General features: G+C 36.3%; 1 protein-coding gene across 1 annotated transcript in view; it reads right to left on the reverse strand.

The window, feature by feature from the left end:
* Positions 1-20,855, reverse strand: part of LOC134841665 (multiple epidermal growth factor-like domains protein 10) — a 40,575-nt gene that overhangs the window by 600 nt on the left and 19,120 nt on the right. Inside the window, exons 3-7 of the mRNA XM_063857701.1 lie at positions 8,262-8,321; positions 7,501-7,798; positions 7,130-7,259; positions 6,814-6,952; positions 5,390-5,537 (exon numbers count right to left, since the gene is read on the reverse strand). Of these exons, the coding sequence (XP_063713771.1) occupies positions 5,390-5,537; positions 6,814-6,952; positions 7,130-7,259; positions 7,501-7,798; positions 8,262-8,321 (775 nt within the window). The remainder of the gene's footprint in view (positions 1-5,389; positions 5,538-6,813; positions 6,953-7,129; positions 7,260-7,500; positions 7,799-8,261; positions 8,322-20,855) is intronic.

Raw genomic sequence — 20,855 nt, forward strand, 5'->3', positions numbered from 1 at the left:
TGTCCAGCACGAGACTAAAATGCACAAAACGCGCTAAACGCGGTCGCTTCGCAAAAGTGTGCAGATTAACAAATGTTAACTACCAGCAAGAGACAAACAGAATCGACGGGAAGACAAAAAGGAAGAAATCATCAGTGAAAACGAAAACAACAACGACCCAGTGGCGTACGCAGAATTTTACATCAACAAACGGCCGGGCAAAAATCCCACAAGAGAATTTTACAATTTCGGAGATTTCAGAAGCATTCGAAATACCAAACTCGATAGACATTTAGAAAGATGATCTAAAGGGTCATATTGTGGACGCCGGAGGACGCCGCCCGAAACCTCGCCTCTTACAATGAAAAATACTTTATTCCTTAAAAAACATCTAATCATCGCCGTAGTATCCGGAGGACGGACCATTCAATCTGCACCATTCATCATTGTAGACGACTAAAAAACCAATATCACCGGGCTGAACATGTTACCAAAAACCGGCATCAGTCTAGTAAAAAACAAAACAAAACATAACCAAGTCCTGAGTATCCACGAAAACGAAGAAGCATCAGACGACAATCTTAAAACCTGGATTGAAGAAAATTTTCAATAACTATGTGTTCGAATCGGGAAAACAAAAAACAACATAATGCGAACCCAATTCATAAAAGACCTCAACCCACCTCAACAAAAAGAAAGACGAGTACCAATACATCTACGAGAACGAGTACAAGCGGAATTAAACAAGCTGATAGACCAAAAGCACAACAAAAAACTAGATAATTAATTGGATAATTAGTTCCTCAGCCCAATCGTCATAACGGTAAAAAGAAACAAAAAAGTCATGCTAGCACTAGATTCGAGGAAAATCAAAACATTTATCCACAAAAATAAATATCAAATGCCCAACATCAAACTACTAATCGACAAAATTGTACAAGTCATTAAGACCGAAGAAAAACCAAAAAAATCTCGACACTGGATCTACCTTATACAAAATCACAAATCCCTCTGGACGTGGAAAAAAGAAATCAAGGCCACCTCAGCCTAATTGGGGGCACAGCTACGGGAACTAACCAATTCCAAACGGGATTTCATGATCTGACGGATACGTTGGCGAAACTACAAAAGGCTATAGACTTCCCACTCACAAATTCTGAAAAAAACATATGCCTACCTTGAAGACATATCTTTGTAACAACTTGTTACATAAGGTGTTGAAAAAACTAAACGACTAAAACTTAGCAAAGCAAATTCGCATGCAGTTAGATAGAATGGCTTGGCTACAAAACAAGTAGCGACAGCACCCCCTCACCATTAATTTCTATAACAGATGCAATACAAAAGCTCACTGCACCAAAAACATTCAAACAACTATAAAAGATACATACCAAATCTCGCAAAAACTGCATGTGCACTGAAACAGTTGCAAAAAAAATCAGACAAACACCAAAGTTTGGATTGGAAGCTGTAACACATACGCAATCCATGACATCCTAAATTTCGTGTTGTAGGTGAATCATCTACTTTTGGGTAAGTAGCTGCCCTTGAACAATTCACCGACGAGGTTTGGGTAGCAGTAACATTTGCATTTTGAATTCCCTAGAAGTAAATTACTCCGTAAACGAGTTAGAATTATTAGGGGCCGTGTGAGCGATTGAACATTTCAAATAACCTTTATACGCCAAAAAATTTCACCATCATCACAGACTACCAAGCTTTAACCAGCGCATTAAAAGCCAGCGAACTATCAAAGACTAGCCAAAGCAGGCTCACTAGGTGAATTGGTAGATTAATCCCATTTACTTTTGATTTAAAAGACTTGGCAGGAACAAAAATAGGGTTTATATTTCCAAAAAACTGTTAGGATTAGTACTATCCCCAGCGAGTATGTTGAAAAATGTGTTTTGGCGTCAATTAACTTGTTGATCTCCAATCTTGAATTGATTGACAACGTCATACACAGCAAACTAGCCAACCAGAATCCAGCTCCAAATCGGCTGATCACAAAGCAAGCGAAAAACAAAAGGAATTCAAAAGTTCAATTGATATCTCGAGTGCACTTCGAACAACCCAAACATAATAAAAGCGGTAATTCAGTTCAAAACAAAAAACAGTCACTTGACCAATCGAACACTTGGAAACCAGCGAACAAAAAATCTAAAAGAACAAAATTATATAAGATGCATCAAAACATTGGAGGCCAACTTCGACGAATTGAGACGACAAAACAAAACAAAAGGATACAAAGGAGATTCATACCCGACATCGCAAGGTCCCGAGGATGAGGAAGTTCCTCTAAACCACAACATACAACTCAACGAGGGCGAAACCCGTAAAAACTGTGGAAGGCTGAACCCGACAGAGAAGAGAGCCTGTCCCAGCCATGCTGGCCCAAAAAGACGATGTCAACCACTTATTAGATCTGGAATACCCATTCAACGACACCAAGTCCGCCACAAAACATTCAAGATGCTAGAGAGTTAATCCCGAACAAGAGAACTCAAGCATTCCCAAAAACCGTGTTTACAAATAGCCCACAAACAAATTCTCATAAAGAGATCAACAAACATCAAGAAACGGCAAGAAACTTGTCCATGATTACCACACCTGACAGAAATTACAGCCCGAAACACCCATCTTCAACGGAAAAAGCAGCCGACAGGATCAGAAACCCAAAAACCAAGGAAACCCAAAAACGAAAGGAACCCAAACTGAGCTGAACAAAAAAGGAATCGGAAACCCAAACACTCACAAACACAAACATAATACAGCGAAACAAAGTACAATCACAAAAACATTTGACAGTAGAGGGAAACAAATTATACAAAAATTGTGTTAGTAGAATCTCTCACAACAACCTTGCACAGAATGAAGCACCACCGACCTTTTCCAGAACACAACTCGAAGCCAGTCACGAACTAATTGTTGCAAGCGTGGTAGAAACAGAGACCGAGCCACAGCAACAGAAGCAGAAGAGGACATCGGAAAAAAAATTGCAACAGGTAATCCGTGTGAAATTCGTAGCCGCGTTCAAAGGCAGAGACAAGCCGATTCACATTTTTGTTCAAAAGCGGGAGTCGGAGGAGGTTACTGATACAACGTTAGGAACCATTTACATGTAAAGGATGGCTGTCTACTGATTGATGACCGGATCATCATTCCTCTGCAACTGCCCTACTTCAAACCATCCAGGACAGTCTCCAACTAATCCATCCCGTAGCAGCGGCCACGCACGACCTATGTGAGAACATGTGGTCCCATCACATCCAACGTACAATTGTAGAGATCGACCAGAAATGCCAACAATAAAACCAACATGGTAAACATTAAAACTTGTATAAGGAAAGTCGTTCCAAATGAAGCACGTATTCGAACCAAATGAAAAAGCATAACTAGACTTCGCCGCGCTTCTCCAGGACGAATTACACAAAGACGCTTACATTTTGGTTGTAGTAGATAAACGGTCAAAATTCCCAACAGCACAACTAGTATCAAACACAACGACAGATAGAGCAAAAAAGATATACTGCAGGGGTACATATCAAAGAATGGGGCCCACAGAAATTTAAGGTGTTATCAAGTACAAACGTTTAGAGCCAAGAAAGGCTCCCGATCTTTTGCAAATCTAATGACACAAAACTTCTTGGATATACTTCGCCTTAAAAATAAGCATCAAACGTCGCCAAAATCATAAAAACATCAAAAATAACACTATACAAAACTAGTAAAATTTCACCATTTGAGGCACATATGGGACGTACACCAACACACCATTATCGGAAAAACCTGATGTATCATCTTCTCCCGCCAGAAATCATGCACGACCTCCAATGATGGTCCGAGAGTGAAGTCAAGATAAAATGACGGCCTTTTACAAATTTCCGAGAACCGTCGAGTAGTACCGGTGTGAGAACCAGACATTACCTAGCTAAGGAAAGTGGAACCCTTAATTTAAGATAAAAAGAACCCAAAAACAGGTGGAAACTAACATTAAGAAACGCATACAATAGGTAGTCCGAAAAAAAGAGCGAGGGGCATCAAAAGTTAAAGATCCTGGGACATTGAGCAAAAGAACGAAACATCGACGGTAGAATTTCAACATACTTTCCGCACAAACTCTGGTAAAACTTGGGTACAAACTCTGGTAAAACAATCTCGCTTACTGAGAAACAGCGGTTTCGCATTTGTACCAGTCTCAAAAATGTAAGGACCCTGTAGACCTTCACAACTCAGTGATTATGTGGCATACAAATCGGCTAGAAGAATTGGTCCACTCTTGCGTTTCGTAGACTTTGAGCAGCCAAACGCGCCACAACATGAAGTGTTCCTAGAAGATGAAAAGGCCTGACTTCCGAAGATATTGTCCCGAAAGGAGAAACCAAACCAAAAAGATGCGGAGACAACAGAGTAGAATATAACGACAAAACAACAAACTGGAAAACGGACGGGCGGAAAGCCAAACCCCAAACAAGCAAGGGGAATGACATTCAGAGAGACAGACAGGAAGCAAACGAAGGAATCGGATCCTTCGTCAAGTCACCGGTGGTTCTCTACAGCTTCCGAAACGACAGCAGCCTCTCCCAAACGACTAGAAGAAAAGAAAACAACTCCTCAGCCCGCAACAATAGAACCGATGAGAAATCCACAAAAACGCGACGGACAACTTCAAAAGACTTCCCACAGAATTTTGCTCTAGCGTCCCCAGAAAAACAACACAGGAGCAACTCGAGCATCAAGAGCCTGATCCATGAAATGGGATTCCAGAAGGATTCACAGGAATTTGCGGCGTGCATGAAATTCCTCGAAACGATTAAACTAAAGACGAAGGACAACGACACCATCAACGTCATAGACATGGTATCCCACAAGTCCCACGAGGACTATAAAACTCCTTGCCAACAGTGACATAAAATTCGAAATTACTCCTACAGTGACGCAATTTTGAAGAGAGGGGAGTGTCATCCGGCCGGATTGGCGTAAATTATTATGATGTCTTTTTACATGTATATACTTATTTTTTGGAGGCCAAACAGATGGCCCAGACCAATATGGACAGAACATATCGGTGAGCTTAATCGCTCAGTTGCCTTGAATTCAGTATTGGGTTCAGTTATCTTTCCTAGACAGAACCAAGTATGCATTTATATAGCCAGTCAGTTCGGATTCTAGAACATCTATTACACAGCGGTATGACAAAGTTATTACATTTACCTCCACCAAAGAAACTGATTTGGAAAAGAGGATAGAATCGATGCTTAGAAACTTAGAATTTTATCATGTTCTAGCTCCCTGGCTAATGACTCGAAGTGTTTTAATTTTTTAACTGTGATCCAAGTTTTGGAAACTTAAACCCCGTGTATTTTTTTGTTTTGAAGCGTTCCTTCAGTACAATTGCTTAATAACTTACAGACATTCTCCCGTAATTCTGTCGCACTCCATGAGGTTTTTACATGAGCAGGACTGGCAATTGTCCTCGCCTCCACCCCACATGAACTCTTTGCACGCTGACTGACAGTTCTCAGCGGGGTCAAATCCAGGTACACAGATGCAGCTCCCTTAAAAAGATGCAGCTCCCTTTTTCTTTTTCAAAAAAGAAAAAAGTACAGATTTGGAGGTTCGCACTTAATCGGGTCGAGATGCTCACTTTATGTTTTGGCTTTCAAAGCCGAGCACATTGTCGACCACAAACGTTTGAAGCTCATTACCAAGAAAGCGTTGAAAAAAAATTGAAAGCTAATTTTATTGGAGTAAAACTAATTTGCCACGGTTTATTTAAGTAAAAACGTATCCTCTGATTTCAAGCATGCTCGTTCGCTTTGTTCGCTCGAACAAAAATTTTTTCAAAATTATCGGATTGGATTCCACAAAATTATCGGACTGGATCGACTGATATATCACGATGAAGCCCTCCCAGTCGTGGTTTGAACATTTAAAACAGAAAACCGGTTTTTCTCGGTTTTCTGTTTTGTAATGTTAAAATCACGACTGAGAGGGCTTCATCGTGATATATCAGTCAATCCAGTCCAATACTTTTCTGGTAACTGATTTTGCGTGAAGACAGAAAAAAGAAAAAGGTAACAAAAAACTAGAACGCACCCGAAAACAAAATTCTTCCCCACTTTCAGTGGTCGAAGCAACAAGATTACCAGATTGCGGCGCAAGTGGTGCAGAAAGTTATGACCACCGTAACTGTTCAAATACAACTGAACTGAGTCAAAAGAGTATCTACAACACGAATAGTCGGCTGCTTTGCAAGAATTACAGATTGATCGGACCAAGTCATTATTACCTTATTAATTAAAAAAAATTTCTCGATTTTCTGTCATTTTTAGAGAGGAAATCTTTGTGAGATAACAGTTTTTTTTACTCGCAAAACTTGCAGCAAAGAAAGGCGACAGTTCATCGAAAACGACATCTGGTCGGAAGGAACATTAGGTAGAGTTTATAAACGCGGTCGATTGACAGAGTGCGACGTTGGCATCAAGCAACAGTCGTTAGCTAAAAATCCCTCTCGCATCTTATTAACAGTTCGTTTCTCTGGATTGGCAAGCACACAACTTCATTCAGCCCCAGAGCGATTGTTTAGGGGTGCAAATTGCTATTTGAAAACTGATATGCATTCTTCCAGAGCAATTAAGACGGTGAAAAGTGTCCCTGGTACTAATTGTCGCATGGTACGACAAAACAGTGCGCATTGTGGCCTCACGAAAATTTATATTCTAATTTTTCTTCGGCACAAAGATCCCAAAGATTGTTTTTATTGTGTGAGAGTAAATTCCATCAGATGATGTTAGGATGATTTCAAGGAATCAAAAATCTTTTCAGACTTACCCGTCACTTTGTCGCATTTCTCGGGACTAAGACGACTGAAACTGTGAGCTTCGTAGCATGCATCCTCCCTAGAACTGATGCAGGTTCCCGCACAGTCCTGGCCGTAAAATCCATTGTCGCATTGTCTGCATTGATTAGCCTAAAAACTATTTTACTGATTATTTTTTTTCACCTTCGGATATTCTTTTTTTTTAAAATTGTATTTTGAAACTTTCACTACATATTGCTGAGACATTTGGGGACTATTTGTTCTATTTTTTATATTTGATATCGTTTGATCCGTTTTGTTATCGATTCCAGAGTTTTTGGAACTTGCTTGATTTTGGTAGCCTGGAGGACATAGGCATGTAGGTCCGTCGCAAGTGGCACCTGCAACATTGCCACACTCTATTTTACAATCTCTGGAACAGTTGTCACCAGTTTTGTCTGGCGGACACTTTTCACAGCTGAAAACAATTCATCGTTTTATTCAAATATTAAGAGACTCAGAACTGGAAGGTTTAAAAATTTTCAACTTCGGATGAAAAGTTTCCCATTTTTGAGAAAAAATGACAATTGAAAGATATCAGGCTTCGAATAATAACATTTGAGGTTACTCGAAAACAAACAAAACAGTCATCTTGCAGCTTAATTTAGTTCTTTTAGATTTAAGAAAAAAGCCAAAAAAGAAAACTGAAAAATTCTTACTTTGGTTGTTTGTACCCTTTTTTACAGACACAACTTCTTTGTTCCAAATTGCACCAATTTTCATCTTTACTCGAATCCACATTTTCAATATGACAAAATTCGGCGCAATCTTCTCTGAGAGCCGAACAACTTCTGCTGTCCGTCTTGCCAGGGGGACAGAAGTCTTTGCAGACGGCTTGCTCTTTGATAAGAGTCGTGGCGTTCGTGTAGTATCCGACGTCACAGTGGAAATTTCCAGTGATCTCGTCGCAATACTCTATGTTAAACTGTTCGGCTTCTGCGTAGTTTACGGTGTAGTCTATAATTTTAAATAAAAATTTTTATTTTGTTTTGGAACACTGGGTTTACCAACTCAAATTATTTTTAAAAATCGAAATCAAAAAAAGGCCCCAAAAAGTGAGATTATCTATCATCAAGACCCTGCCCTGAATATTTCTCTCTCTGTACGTAATTTTTTTGGAGAAAAACCCCTTTTTAATCCTTTTCGGGAAGTTTTTTTTGGTGTTGCGCTCTTCCTTCAAAATCGTTAGTACTTTTGGGCGTCAAGGCACCTTCAGAAAATTGTGAGAGTTGGTCGGCCGCAAATGACAGGGTAGAACTGCACTATTAATTTCTTGGGAGGAATCGGTCAATCAGCTAATGCATCGCTATTGTGCTTCTTTTTTTTGGTTTTATAGAATCCAAAAATCATTTTGAAGCTGAAGAGAAAAAGACCACAGGAACAAAACAATAAATTTCATATGAAGTTAAATTATACACACCATCAAATCGCCCCTCTCTACATTTCTGGTATCCAGTGCAGTTCTCGAAGTCGTCACAACCTACATACCGAACATATATTTACATAGTAGTTTTGATATTACGCTCTTTTCGACTCCACGCCACCCATATTTGGTTTTTTTTCCGACTTTCGTAACGAAAGTAACGGAATATTTGTGCTGGGGATGGTTTTTTCTTCAGACAAATTTCGACTTTTTAACTAGCCATTTATCACAGAGTTTTTTTATCAATCAAAAGGTAGTGTTCTCCTGAGCTGAATTTCAAAGATATTTCAACTGTGATCCTTTTTCGTAAAATTGTGGGGGTTTAAAGATAGCCAATTTGGGACCATTAAAGTTCGATATATTTCGTACTATTCACGCGTTAGTGGAAGTTCAATCGTCTTGGAAATTGTTCCAAATTGGTTGCAGGAAGCTTTTTCGCCATAATTGATGTGTTACTTGGAGAGAAATTTATCACTTTGTACTTTATAGGCGTGTGGTTGGATGTTTTCACAAAAAATCTCAAATTCAAAAACTTTTTTTCACTTTATTTTAATACATTTATTTTTTTCATGTTATTACTGTTCCATAGAATTAAAAAGCAATCGATACATGCACAACTTTGCCCTGAAGCAAGCAGTTTAGTTATCCTGCTTTTCATAACGGAAGTAACGGAATATTTGTGCTCGGGGTGGCTTTTTTCTTCAGTTAAATTTTGACTTATAAACTAGCCATTTTTGACCGAAGTTTTTTATCATTCAAAAAATATCGATGTCTTGAACCTAATTTTTTAAAATAAATTTTTACCAGTGATCATTTTTTGTAGAGTTTTTGGGGTTTAAAGATTGCCAACTTGTGACAATTACAGTGCGATATAATTCGTACTACTCACGCGTAAGCGGAGATTTAGCTCGCCTTAGAAATCATTTCAAATTGGTTGAAGGAAACTTAATTGCCATAATTGATTTGTCGCTAGGAGCAAAATTTATCATTTTGCACTTTATATGGCGTGTGGGCGGATGATTTTTACAAAAAAATCTCAATTTTAAAAACGTTATTTTGTTTTCATTTTAGTTTATTACATTTAATATTTTCAAGTTAATACTGCTGTAAAGATTTTAAAAGACAGCATTAACATTCAAGGCTTCGTCCTGATACGAGCAGTTTTGTTGTTTTGATTTTCGTAACGAAACTAATGGTATGTTTGTGCTCGGTTGGTTTTTTTTCTTCAGACAAACTTCGACTTTTTAAGTACCCTTTTTGACGGAATTCAATATCTTTCAAAAGTTATTGTTGTAATGAACTTAAATTTGAAAAAAATTGCTTACTTTTGATTGTTTTTGTAAAATTAAGTGGTTCTAAAGATTGCCATTTTGGCAAAATTGGGACAATTAACGCGCGATATAATTCGCGCTATTAACGCGTAAGCGGAGATTTATTCCGTTTTAGAAATTGTTTCAAATTGGTTGTAAGAAGCTTATTTGCCGAATTTTATCACTAGCTAATTTATATTGAGTTTAGGAGATTGATTTTCACATAAAATTTTAAATTAAAAACAAAAATTTCATTCTATTCATTATATAAATTTTTCCACGTTATTACAACTCCATAGATTTCAAAAGGCAGTTGGATTATTCAGTATTTCCTTCTATAACCAGCAGTGTTGTTTAATTTGAACAAAACTCCTCGTATCAGGGTGAAGCGTTGAATGTTCTGACTGCCTTTTAAGGTCTATGGGGCAGCATCCCAATGAAAAAAATTAAATATGGGATTTTTGTGAAAATCATAACCCAACACGTCATATAAAGTAGAAATTGATAGATTTTGCTCCTAGCAAGAAATCAATTATGGCAAACAAATTTTTTTCTACCAATTTGGAACAATTTCTAAGACCAAATAAATCTTACGCGTTAATTGCGCAAATTATATTGCGCGTTAGTTGGCAAAATTTGCCCAAAATGGCGATATTTAAACCCCCATAACAATACGAAAAAAGAATAATATGAAATATTATTTCAAATCTAAGCTCAGGACAACAATAACCAGAGCATACGCTTGATTTTTAAATAAAAGAATCTCAACGAAACTTAAACTGAGTTTTTGCGAAAAACTTTCAGATTTGGATCGAGTTATATTTCTGAGTTTCTTGTTTCGAAGTTTGTAGTTTCTGCGGTTTTTGTTATAAGCAAGAAGTTATCAAGATTTTTCAGCTTGCCTCTATTCAAATTATTTCAGCTTGCCTCTATTTTTCAGCTTGCCTCTATTCAAATTAAGCAACATAGTTTAGTTGAATTTGCAACCTTTGCACTAAGCTTTAGCAAACAATCAAACGCATCAGATCAAAACCACATAGTTTCCAGTTATTTTCCAAGTATATTTTTTATTTTGGCTGAAACTTTGTTTTTGAAAAATGAAACATAAAACTTTAAAGAAAAAAAAAGCTTTTATACCTGAGGTGGCACTATTTATAGCAAACAATGTCACTAAAATTATGTTAGTAAAAGTCTTCTGCTTGAGGTGGCACTATTTATCGCAAACACTGTCATTAAAGTTGTTTTTTGTTTTTTTTTTCTACTTAAATTTTGAAATTATTTTTTTGAAATTATTTTTTTCTTAAAATTAAATTTTGCAATTTTTGAAAACACAGTGTCAACCAAAATAAAATATAAAACTTTTCAACTAGCCATTTTTGACGAGATTTTTATTAGATCATTCAAACAGTCTTCTTGTCGTGAGCTTAAAATTAAAAAGATAATCTAACTGTTATCTCTTTTCCTAATGTTATGGGAGTTTAAATATTGCCATTTGGCCAATTTGGGACAAATAACGCGCGATATGTTTCGCGCTATCAACGCGTAAGCGGAGATTTAATCCGTCGTAGAAGTTGTTCCAAATTAATTGAAGGAAGCCTATTTGCCATAGTTGATTTTTACTAGGAGCAAAATTTATCACTTTGTTATTTATATGGCGTGTGGGAGGATGATTTTCACAAAAATCTCAAATAAAAAAAAATCATTGAAATTATTTTATTGACTTTTCCATGTAGTTACTGCTAGATAGATTTTAAAAGGCAGTCGGATTATTCAGTACTTCCCTCTAAAACGAGCAGTGTTGTGTAATTTGAAAATATAGTTGCAACTTTCAGAAAGTAGTTTAATTTGGTGGATCGGACGAATAAATCACATCAAGTCAATAGTTCCTCATATCTTAAGCAACAAGGTCACGCAGTCAATCGCAATAGCAACTCTAAGTTCAATGAAAATGAGAATCAAGATCCATGCGATAAAAAAAATATATTTTCAAAATTTATATGCTAAGTTGTCAGGAAGTGTAGATTCATAAGCGTTCTAACGCTTGAAAATACGTCTTTAAATTTTTATTGGAGCTTCATCATTTTTTTTCATGATTCACGTTCAAGAACACATTAATGAACAGTTTGTAGCTTTTGTTCTTCGAGCTTTACCATTTGAGGTGGTTTTCATTGATCCTTAATAAAATGTTTGATGCGTAAGGCTTGGCGGAAAAATCTTCTTTTTTTGCGAAAGATTTCCAGCATCTCAACAAGTTGAACTGATTTAAAATCATCGCTTGAATGGCAGGCTTGGAAACAAGGAGCTGATTGCAAACCAGTTCTAACTATCAAACCAATTTAAACTATCAAACTATTTTAAAAATTTAAGTAAATTTTTTCGCGCAACGAGCTAGCCTTATTTTGGCTGAAACTTTGTTTTTGAAAATTGCAAAAGAAAACTTTAACGAATAAAAAAATTTGTGCCTGAGGTGGCACTACTTATAGCGAACACTGTCATTAAAGTTACAGTAATTTCTACTTAGCTTTTAAAATTCATAAGAAGAATTTTTAAATCAATTTTTTCTTGAAGTTATATTTGACCTTTTTTGAAAACGAAGTTTCAACCAAACTAAAAGATGAAACTGGAAACTAATTGGAATCTATAAGGTTTCGTCCTGACAAAACTTTGATCTACTTGCCCTTTACGTAGATGACATGATATTTGCCGGATCCTTTAAAAATGAACATTGTGCTATCTACTATTTTCACGGGACCCATTGAAAAACTTTGAATATCTTTGAGAGAAAACACGGACAGCAAGTTATCGAGGAAGGAATCACTTTGGAAGAATTATATCGACACGAACAGAGTCAAAAAGGGGTGAGGTTGAAACTATTGACAGCATAGTAGGAGCCGATGAACAAAGAATTACACCAGAAAGAGTCGCGATGACCGGAAGTGTAATAGACCAATTACAATGGGCAACTACGCTGTCAAGACGAGACTTGGCTAAAAAGTTTAATGACTGCATGTCAGCATTGAACAATCGATCCCATAGAGGCAAGAGGGACGGTTCTCAAAAGTTGTTAATACCAATTAATGGAATGCTAGAAATGGAAACGTATGTAGATGCCAGATTTGCGAGATGCGTTACTATGGCACAAATGGGATCGATCAGAGGACAAACTTTGATTGCAATACCCGTATTTAACTGGTCGCCTAAAACGATCAACCGGGTCAAGAGCGACATATGTGAGGCAAAATTAAATGCAGCAAGACAAACGTCGAATAAACTAGAATAAACGAATGATTGATTGGAATGGCCGAGCACGAGCTTCAAATACTTCAGAGATTTTACTGAGAGCATGAGTGTTCGAACGGCAGAGTATTTGACCATATTCAACTCCACGAAATAAAAATTGAGAATCGAAGCAGTTGCCCAAGGCAGATCACTTGAACGTTTTGAGGACATAAATTTACTGTTTGTCAATTCAGAGAATCAACTTGCTCACTGTTTCTCTAAGTATATGAATGAAGACGCAATGTCAGACGTGATGAAATTTTGCGCTCTGCGATACACACGTAAATACGATGGATCATTCAAGTAAGGAACTACAGGGTGTTTCAAATAAACTGTCATTTTATAAAACGTAATTTTATCTCCAAGTTGTGGTGCGGCTCAACCCCAAATCAGCTGCTGCTTTAGTTATTGAATCTTTAGGATGAAAATCAAAGTGTCTTATAATACTGGCATTCGCTTCATCGGTTCCTGGTAACCCCGTTCCTTTTCGATGCTGCCCTTGAAATTTCGATAACCCGCCTCTTTCTTGGAACCGTTTCCACACTCTGATAAACTGCGTAAGTTGAAGTGTTGACGCAACGCGTGGGGCAATGTAATATTCATTGATATATCTTCTCCGAACTTCAGTTGGGGATTCATAAATTGCAAACAAACAAATGATCCGTTTTTCTTCGTTTACTTTGAAAACCATTTCGTTGTTTTCATTTACGTATGAACAAATAGTTTAAAAAATTTTTTGTTGCGTGGAAGCGTGAAATAGTTGGAAAATCGCGGGGTTTCACTATCGAGTTCAATTCATCAACGCAGTTTTTGAGTTTTATCAAATCTCCGCCTGTTCTACATAATATCACCGAATTTGAAGTCGAACTGATCAACAGTTATGAAATGAGAAGCTTTTATAACATTACAGTTTATTTGAAACACCCTGTATAAATGCAACAAGAAGATATACAGAGTTGGAGCCTGAATAATACAGTAACAAAAGTAATGTGAGATTTATGTTATCATTACTTTGACCTCTATAAGAGACAATGAAAAAAGAGACAAAAAAGAATGGCGATCATTCGCAAGAACTAACTAGTTGAAATCAGTTATTACGATTTTATTTCTTTCGAGTGTACTTAACCTAGAGAAATCTTAAGCTGGGATCGACAATTACTTTTGTGAATTGGTCCAAAAATACAAAAATAACTTCAGATAAGCAAGCAATTTGAAAAACTTAACACTAATATAAACCCAATGTATGGTAAAATGTAGATAAGGTCAAGGTAAATATAAGTAAATTACATACTTTTTAAAGGTAAATTCGTAAGGTAAATTTACAAATTTTTATAAATTTACCAGTTTAAAAATTTGTTTGAGGTGTTTTTTAAGGCTGATACACCTTAACCTTTAAGGTGATTTAAAGCAAACTTTTCATGTGTTTTAACCCCTATTTAAGAAATGTGAAAACAAATCAATTACAATGGAATTTAGCGTTCTATAATGTTGTAAATATAATCGAATCCCATGTTACGTTCAGACAACAAAATTGGACTAAAAATGGATTTAATTCCATTTTTTCTTGCCGAAACAAAATGCATTATAATTCATTTTAAATCCATTATATTGGATTTTATAATAAGTAGGAAATCACATTAAAATGGATTTTTTTCCACTTTATTTTTGTTTCGCGCGTCGTGCAAAATTTCATTTCAGCATTTATCAAGTGAGTGATGCGGAAACTTTGCAAAGCGAGTGTACGGCCTAGACTAATCCATTTCGAAACCTAAACTCAAATTGCAAAAAGATTCCGTTAAGCTCCCCCCCCCCCCCACCCCCAACGTCTGACTCTCTGCTCTCCTTAAATTCCCTTAACGTTTGCCCCTTTGCTCCCTCCCCCCACCTGAACACCCCCTCCCCCACCTGAACACCCCCTCCACCTGAACAACCCCCCAACTGAACAATCCCCCACATGAACAGTCACCACCTGAGCAAACCCCCCCTCCCCACATGAACCCACCCCCCACCTGAACTCCTACACCCACCCCCACCTGAACACCTGAACCCACCCCCCACCTGAACACCTGAACCCACCCCCACCTGAACACGTTACGTTGGGGGAGGGGGTTTCTTGTAAATGGACAAACGCTAGGGGGGTAATGTTGATAAATATAAAAATTAACAAAAATATCAAAGGTAGAAAAAAATACAATTGAACAACAAGTAACCAACGTAACCAACTTTAAAACGTAGAAAAGACTCAATGTGTGTTGAAATTCGCATCTCAGTGAAGTGGAAAAAATCGATTATAACTAAGTTTCATTGTCAGTGTCTACAAAAGTGAAAATAAATTGATTATAAGGGATGAAAAAAAGATATGTTGCCTCAAAAAACAGTAACATTATAATCCATTTTTAATTGATTATAATTGATTTGTTTTCATTTTTGTGGACAATGACAAGGAAACTCAATTAACATTTATTTTAATTCATGGAACTCCAATGCGGTAAGATAAATTAGGGAGGGTGTTTTTAGGGAAGTGCAAATTTACCTTAATTGTTAAGGTGATTTATGGTATTTTCAAGGTATATTTACCTTAACTTTTTTTGAGTGTAGCTTTGTTGTTTAGTCAAAAATTATTTGAATAAATATCTTTTTTTGACCAAAAAAGCGGAGAACACATTGAAATTTTAGAGAAATCCTTATATTAAGTAAAATTTTAACGCCGGGTTGCTTTCAAGAAAAAAAAAACAAGAAAATTGATCTTTTTGTTGTCTGAAAATCATTGGCACAAACGAGGCAATCAAAAGTGTCTACTGCGCTCAAATAAACTTCTCTCCAACCAAACTTTGGTTAGATATACTCGATTGTTTTTAACGGAAATCGCATTTGTTTGGAATCTGTAGGAGGCCGATGAAACAGGACCAGACTTTGTAATTGAAAATGCCAAATGTGTGGGCTACCGGGTCGTGATAATGCACTCAGGGTGGATCTAGGACTTTCTCGAGGGGAGGGAGATGTCGAATTTTTTTGATCTTTTAACTTGACTAAAATGCTTTTTTGAGCACTCCTTAATCACTATAAATACTTTATTTTGACCAAACGTAAAAAAAACTGTCTGAAAGTGCCGTTTTTAGACATTTTTGGAGATGTTTGACCAAACATTCGCGTTTCTCTTTGGCGTGCACTCCCCTTCAAAATAAGTTTATATTGGCGCCGAAGCAGTAGTGACTCGAGCCTAACTTTTGAGGCCCGATCTGGGCCCAAACCCGTTGTTTAAAAAAAGACATGCCCGATAAATTAACGTCGGAAAACGTTTGCCAGATTTTGCCCGAATATTTTCTTTCTTTTTACAAAAAAAGCTTTTCATTTCAACAACGGAATAGCAATTTTTCCCAATTATCAATCAGCAACTTCATTTTATGTTCCGGTGCTTGGCAGCAGAATACATTACTTGAAGACCTTCCCCTGTGTCGGCCGCGAGAGATGATCGTCTATTAGTCAATGTTTGATCGCATGCTAAATCTCGCTCTGAGTGATCGGTTGAGGTTCGAGTACCAAAAATTGACCGAGCGACTTCACTTAAGACTGGAAATCGCCAGTAATGTTTTTTCCAAAATTGCAGCAGACTGTTCTTTTGTTCTTTTATTTGCTGCATTTTTAAGGGAGCAGTTCATACGTCAGTGAATAAATATATATATGCAAGGAAACAATTCAGTTAACAACAAGACTCAGTAGTATAAGGCTAAAACGTTTAATCAGTAATGCAGTGGTCGCAGGACTAATTCCCGGTGTTTGCACGTTTTCTGTAGCAAGATAGCAAAATTTTACAAACCTAGTGGCCCGAAAGATATGTATTCCATTTAACAAACTAGGCCCGAATTCGACCAGAAATCTGGCTGACCCAAAAAACCGAACCCGTTTAGTTCCACCTCCGCGCGGAAGGCGCCTTTAAAAAACGTGTTTCGATTCTTACTGCGAATTGTTTAATTGTTTCGTTTGGTAGTCTGCGAATTTCGCTGCATAAAACTCTTTGGTGTTGTTTATTTCTTTCAGAATCAAACATTTTTTGTTAAATTCTTATGTAAATCTTTTCCAATTTGTTTTTATATCTATTGGTAAAACTGAAAACCATTTCTGAGCTGCGCCATCAAGTGTTGTTTCGATTAACGCTATGCGTTTATGTATCCATTTTTGATGGAGTGGTGTAGTAAGTGGTTCAGGTCCGATATTTAAAATTAAATTTGCTCTGACTGCATTTAGATAGTCTTCTACAGAATATTCAGGGTCTGTGCCTGTGAATACCATTAGTGGTTTACTTGATGTTATTGATGATCCACCCATGAGGTGTGGACTCATAGTCATTTGTAGTGATTCTGCGGCATTTGGCATTTGTGAAAAATTTGTCAGTTGGTTTTTTGTTATCTCATGTTGTTGCAAATAATATGGTAGTGGTATTTCGTTTTGCATTTGCGTTGGTTGATAATAATCAGTATTTACTGGATTTTGTGAATAAAAATTATTGTTTTGAGGTTCGTAATTTGATCTAGGTTGTCGCATGTGTTGTTCGTGTATATGGTTCAAAATCATATGGTTGATTTACGTGATAAGACTGAGGTCTTTGGTTTTGAAAATTTTGTTGATGGTTTTGGTAATGAAATTCGTCATCATCTGATGAATGCTAATTAGGTGTATAGTAAGGTGTTTTTTGTTTATATCGGTAAGGTTTTTTATTATGTTTATTCTGTTGAAAAAATGGATAGTTTTCACTTAGGTCTGTTGGAATACGTGGGTTATCATTAAAATTTACGAAAATTGATGTGTGCTGTTGGGGATTTTGTCGTTGTGAAAATGAACGATTACGCTGATTTGTACGAGGAGGTTTAGATGTTTGCGATCTATTTACATAGTGATCGGTTGAGGTTCGAGTACCAAAAATTGACCGAGCGACTTCTCTTAAGACTGGAAATCGCCAGTAATGTTTTTTCCAAAATTGCAGCAGACTGTTCTTTTGTTCTTTTATTTGCTGTATTTTTAAGGGAGCAGTTCATACATCAGTGAATAAATATATATATGCAAGGAAACAATTCAGTTAACAACAAGACTCAGTAGTATAAGGCTAAAACGTTTAATCAGTAATGCAGTGGTCGCAGGACTAATTCCCGGTGTTTGCACGTTTTCTGTAGCAAGATAGCAAAATTTTACAAACCTAGTGGCCCGAAAGATATGTATTCCATTTAACAAACTAGGCCCGAATTCGACCAGAAATCTGGCTGACCCAAAAAACCGAACCCGTTTAGTTCCACCTCCGCGCGGAAGGCGCCTTTAAAAAACGTGTTTCGATTCTTACTGCGAATTGTTTAATTGTTTCGTTTGGTAGTCTGCGAATTTCGCTGCATAAAACTCTTTGGTGTTGTTTATTTCTTTCAGAATCAAACATTTTTTGTTAAATTCTTATGTAAATCTTTTCCAATTTGTTTTTATATCTATTGGTAAAACTGAAAACCATTTCTGAGCTGCGCCATCAAGTGTTGTTTCGATTAACGCTATGCGTTTATGTATCCATTTTTGATGGAGTGGTGTAGTAAGTGGTTCAGGTCCGATATTTAAAATTAAATTTGCTCTGACTGCATTTAGATAGTCTTCTACAGAATATTCAGGGTCTGTGCCTGTGAATACCATTAGTGGTTTACTTGATGTTATTGATGATCCACCCATGAGGTATGGACTCATAGTCATTTGTAGTGATTCTGCGGCATTTGGCATTTGTGAAAAATTTGTCAGTTGGTTTTTTGTTATCTCATGTTGTTGCAAATAATATGGTAGTGGTATTTCGTTTTGCATTTGCGTTGGTTGATAATAATCAGTATTTACTGGATTTTGTGAATAAAAATTATTGTTTTGAGGTTCGTAATTTGATCTAGGTTGTCGCATGTGTTGTTCGTGTATATGGTTCAAAATCATATGGTTGATTTACGTGATAAGACTGAGGTCTTCGGTTTTGAAAATTTTGTTGATGGTTTTGGTAATGAAGTTCGTCATCATCTGATGAATGCTAATTAGGTGTATAGTAAGGTGTTTTTTGTTTATATCGGTAAGGTTTTTTATTATGTTTATTCTGTTGAAAAAATGGATAGTTTTCACTTAGGTCTGTTGGAATACGTGGGTTATCATTAAAATTTACGAAAATTGATGTGTGCTGTTGGGGATTTTGTCGTTGTGAAAATGAACGATTACGCTGATTTGTACGAGGAGGTTTAGATGTTTGCGATCTATTTACATAGTTATAATTGTGTTCTGAAAAATTAATTCTGGTGAATATTCTTTGTTTTTGTGGTGGTTTCGTCATTGGTCTAAATGTTTGGTAGTCCATATGTGAATATTTTGGAGCAACCGAGAGCTTAACTGTAGATTGCAAAGCTACTTGGGGTAACATTGAAGTCTTTGGTTTTGGCGTTGTAAGGCTTAGATGTATTGGTGAAATATTTTGTTGTGTAGTTGTTACGATTGTTTCAACTATTTCTTCATTTATAAAATGTGATGGTGTTTGAATAACTTGTTGTGTAAGATTTCGAGTTCCATTTAAGTTTTCTTGTTGTACAAGAGTTGAATTTAAACTATTATTTTGTCTTTTATCAGGTAAAAATGAATTATAGTTTAAAGGTGTTGCATCTATTGTTAGTGGAATTACTTTTATATAATCTTTGTGAATAGTTATTGTACTATTTGCTTGACTTGAGATATCTATTGGAATATTCAGAAAAAAAAAGGATGAGACCATTCAGGGTCCCAAACGTAATCTGATTGTTCGGCAATGATAGTGTAATCATTTGTACTTTGGGGTCTAAAATTTTTTCTTGCTTGTGCAATTAAACCTATATTGTGGGTAAAATAGTCAATTATAAACCACGCTAAGATTTTTTGTAAATCGTGTTTAACATTTGGTGAAAGTTCGTTATTTGAAAAATTTTAACGGATTGTGTTTAAAAACGCTGAGATTGCAGCAATTTCATTTCTTACATTTGTGTGTCTTGATGTTGGAACCGGTGATGTGCTTTCGGTTTCTGTTTTTTCTAGTATAGATAAATAATTATATAATTTGCAAAATATCGTTAGTGAAAATTGAATTTGCTCTCTGTGAGTTTTGAAGTTGTATGTTTTTAATGTATTTTGTAAATACTTTTGAAAATTCTATATCGACATCATCTGTTTGGATAACATATTTGCCATGAAAATTTCTAGTTGTACTAAGTGCTATGGTGTAAATTCCATATTGTTGTGTTAAGTTACATATTGTTTTTATGTAATGATCGACAATTTGTCTTTTGATTTTTATTTCTGGGAATTCAGCTTTACATGGGCTAATTCCTTGTTCAAATTTATTTGCGATTAGATTATGACAAAACTGTGTTTGTCCTCTGTCTTCAGTGAGTGAAATGATGATAAATGGGAAGACAGTGTCTTCGTCTGGACTTTCGTCACTTGGGCTTTGACTCATTTTTTCGTTTAATGACTGTCAGTGCGTAATGTTCAATCTGTCTGATTGGTTCGTTCCAACTGTATAAACGCACTGGTTTATTTTTGTATATCCTTTTTATTCTTCTTTTTCCCTGTTTTGATGAATGTGATGTAGCTTCTGAATCAGAAAAGTATAAATGATCTTGATATGGGTGGTTTTTATTTACTGTATTTTTTAGTTTGTAGAGTGCATCTAAATCACTGACTTCTGATTCAGAGACTGCGTTTCTACGCTTTGAAAATCTTTTTCGTGTAATTTGTCTTTGCTTACTTAAAATTTTTCTTTTTATTGTTTGCGTTTTGTGCGAATATATCCGATTGTTTGTTTATGCGGTGTAATTACAAGATCGTATGTTTCGTTATTTATGTTACAATTGTGAAGTACGATTGTTTGTTTATTTCCTAAATTGTTTAATGACATAAGGTTTAGGATGAAGGGTGCAAGGTTGTTATTAGTGATTTTAAAATCCTAGAATGTTATTCCCTACAATTTTTTTGGTCA

The sequence above is a fragment of the Symsagittifera roscoffensis genome, chromosome 3 (genome assembly GCF_963678635.1).
Source record: "Symsagittifera roscoffensis chromosome 3, txSymRosc1.1, whole genome shotgun sequence".
Classification (NCBI taxonomy): Eukaryota; Metazoa; Xenacoelomorpha; order Acoela; family Convolutidae; genus Symsagittifera; species Symsagittifera roscoffensis.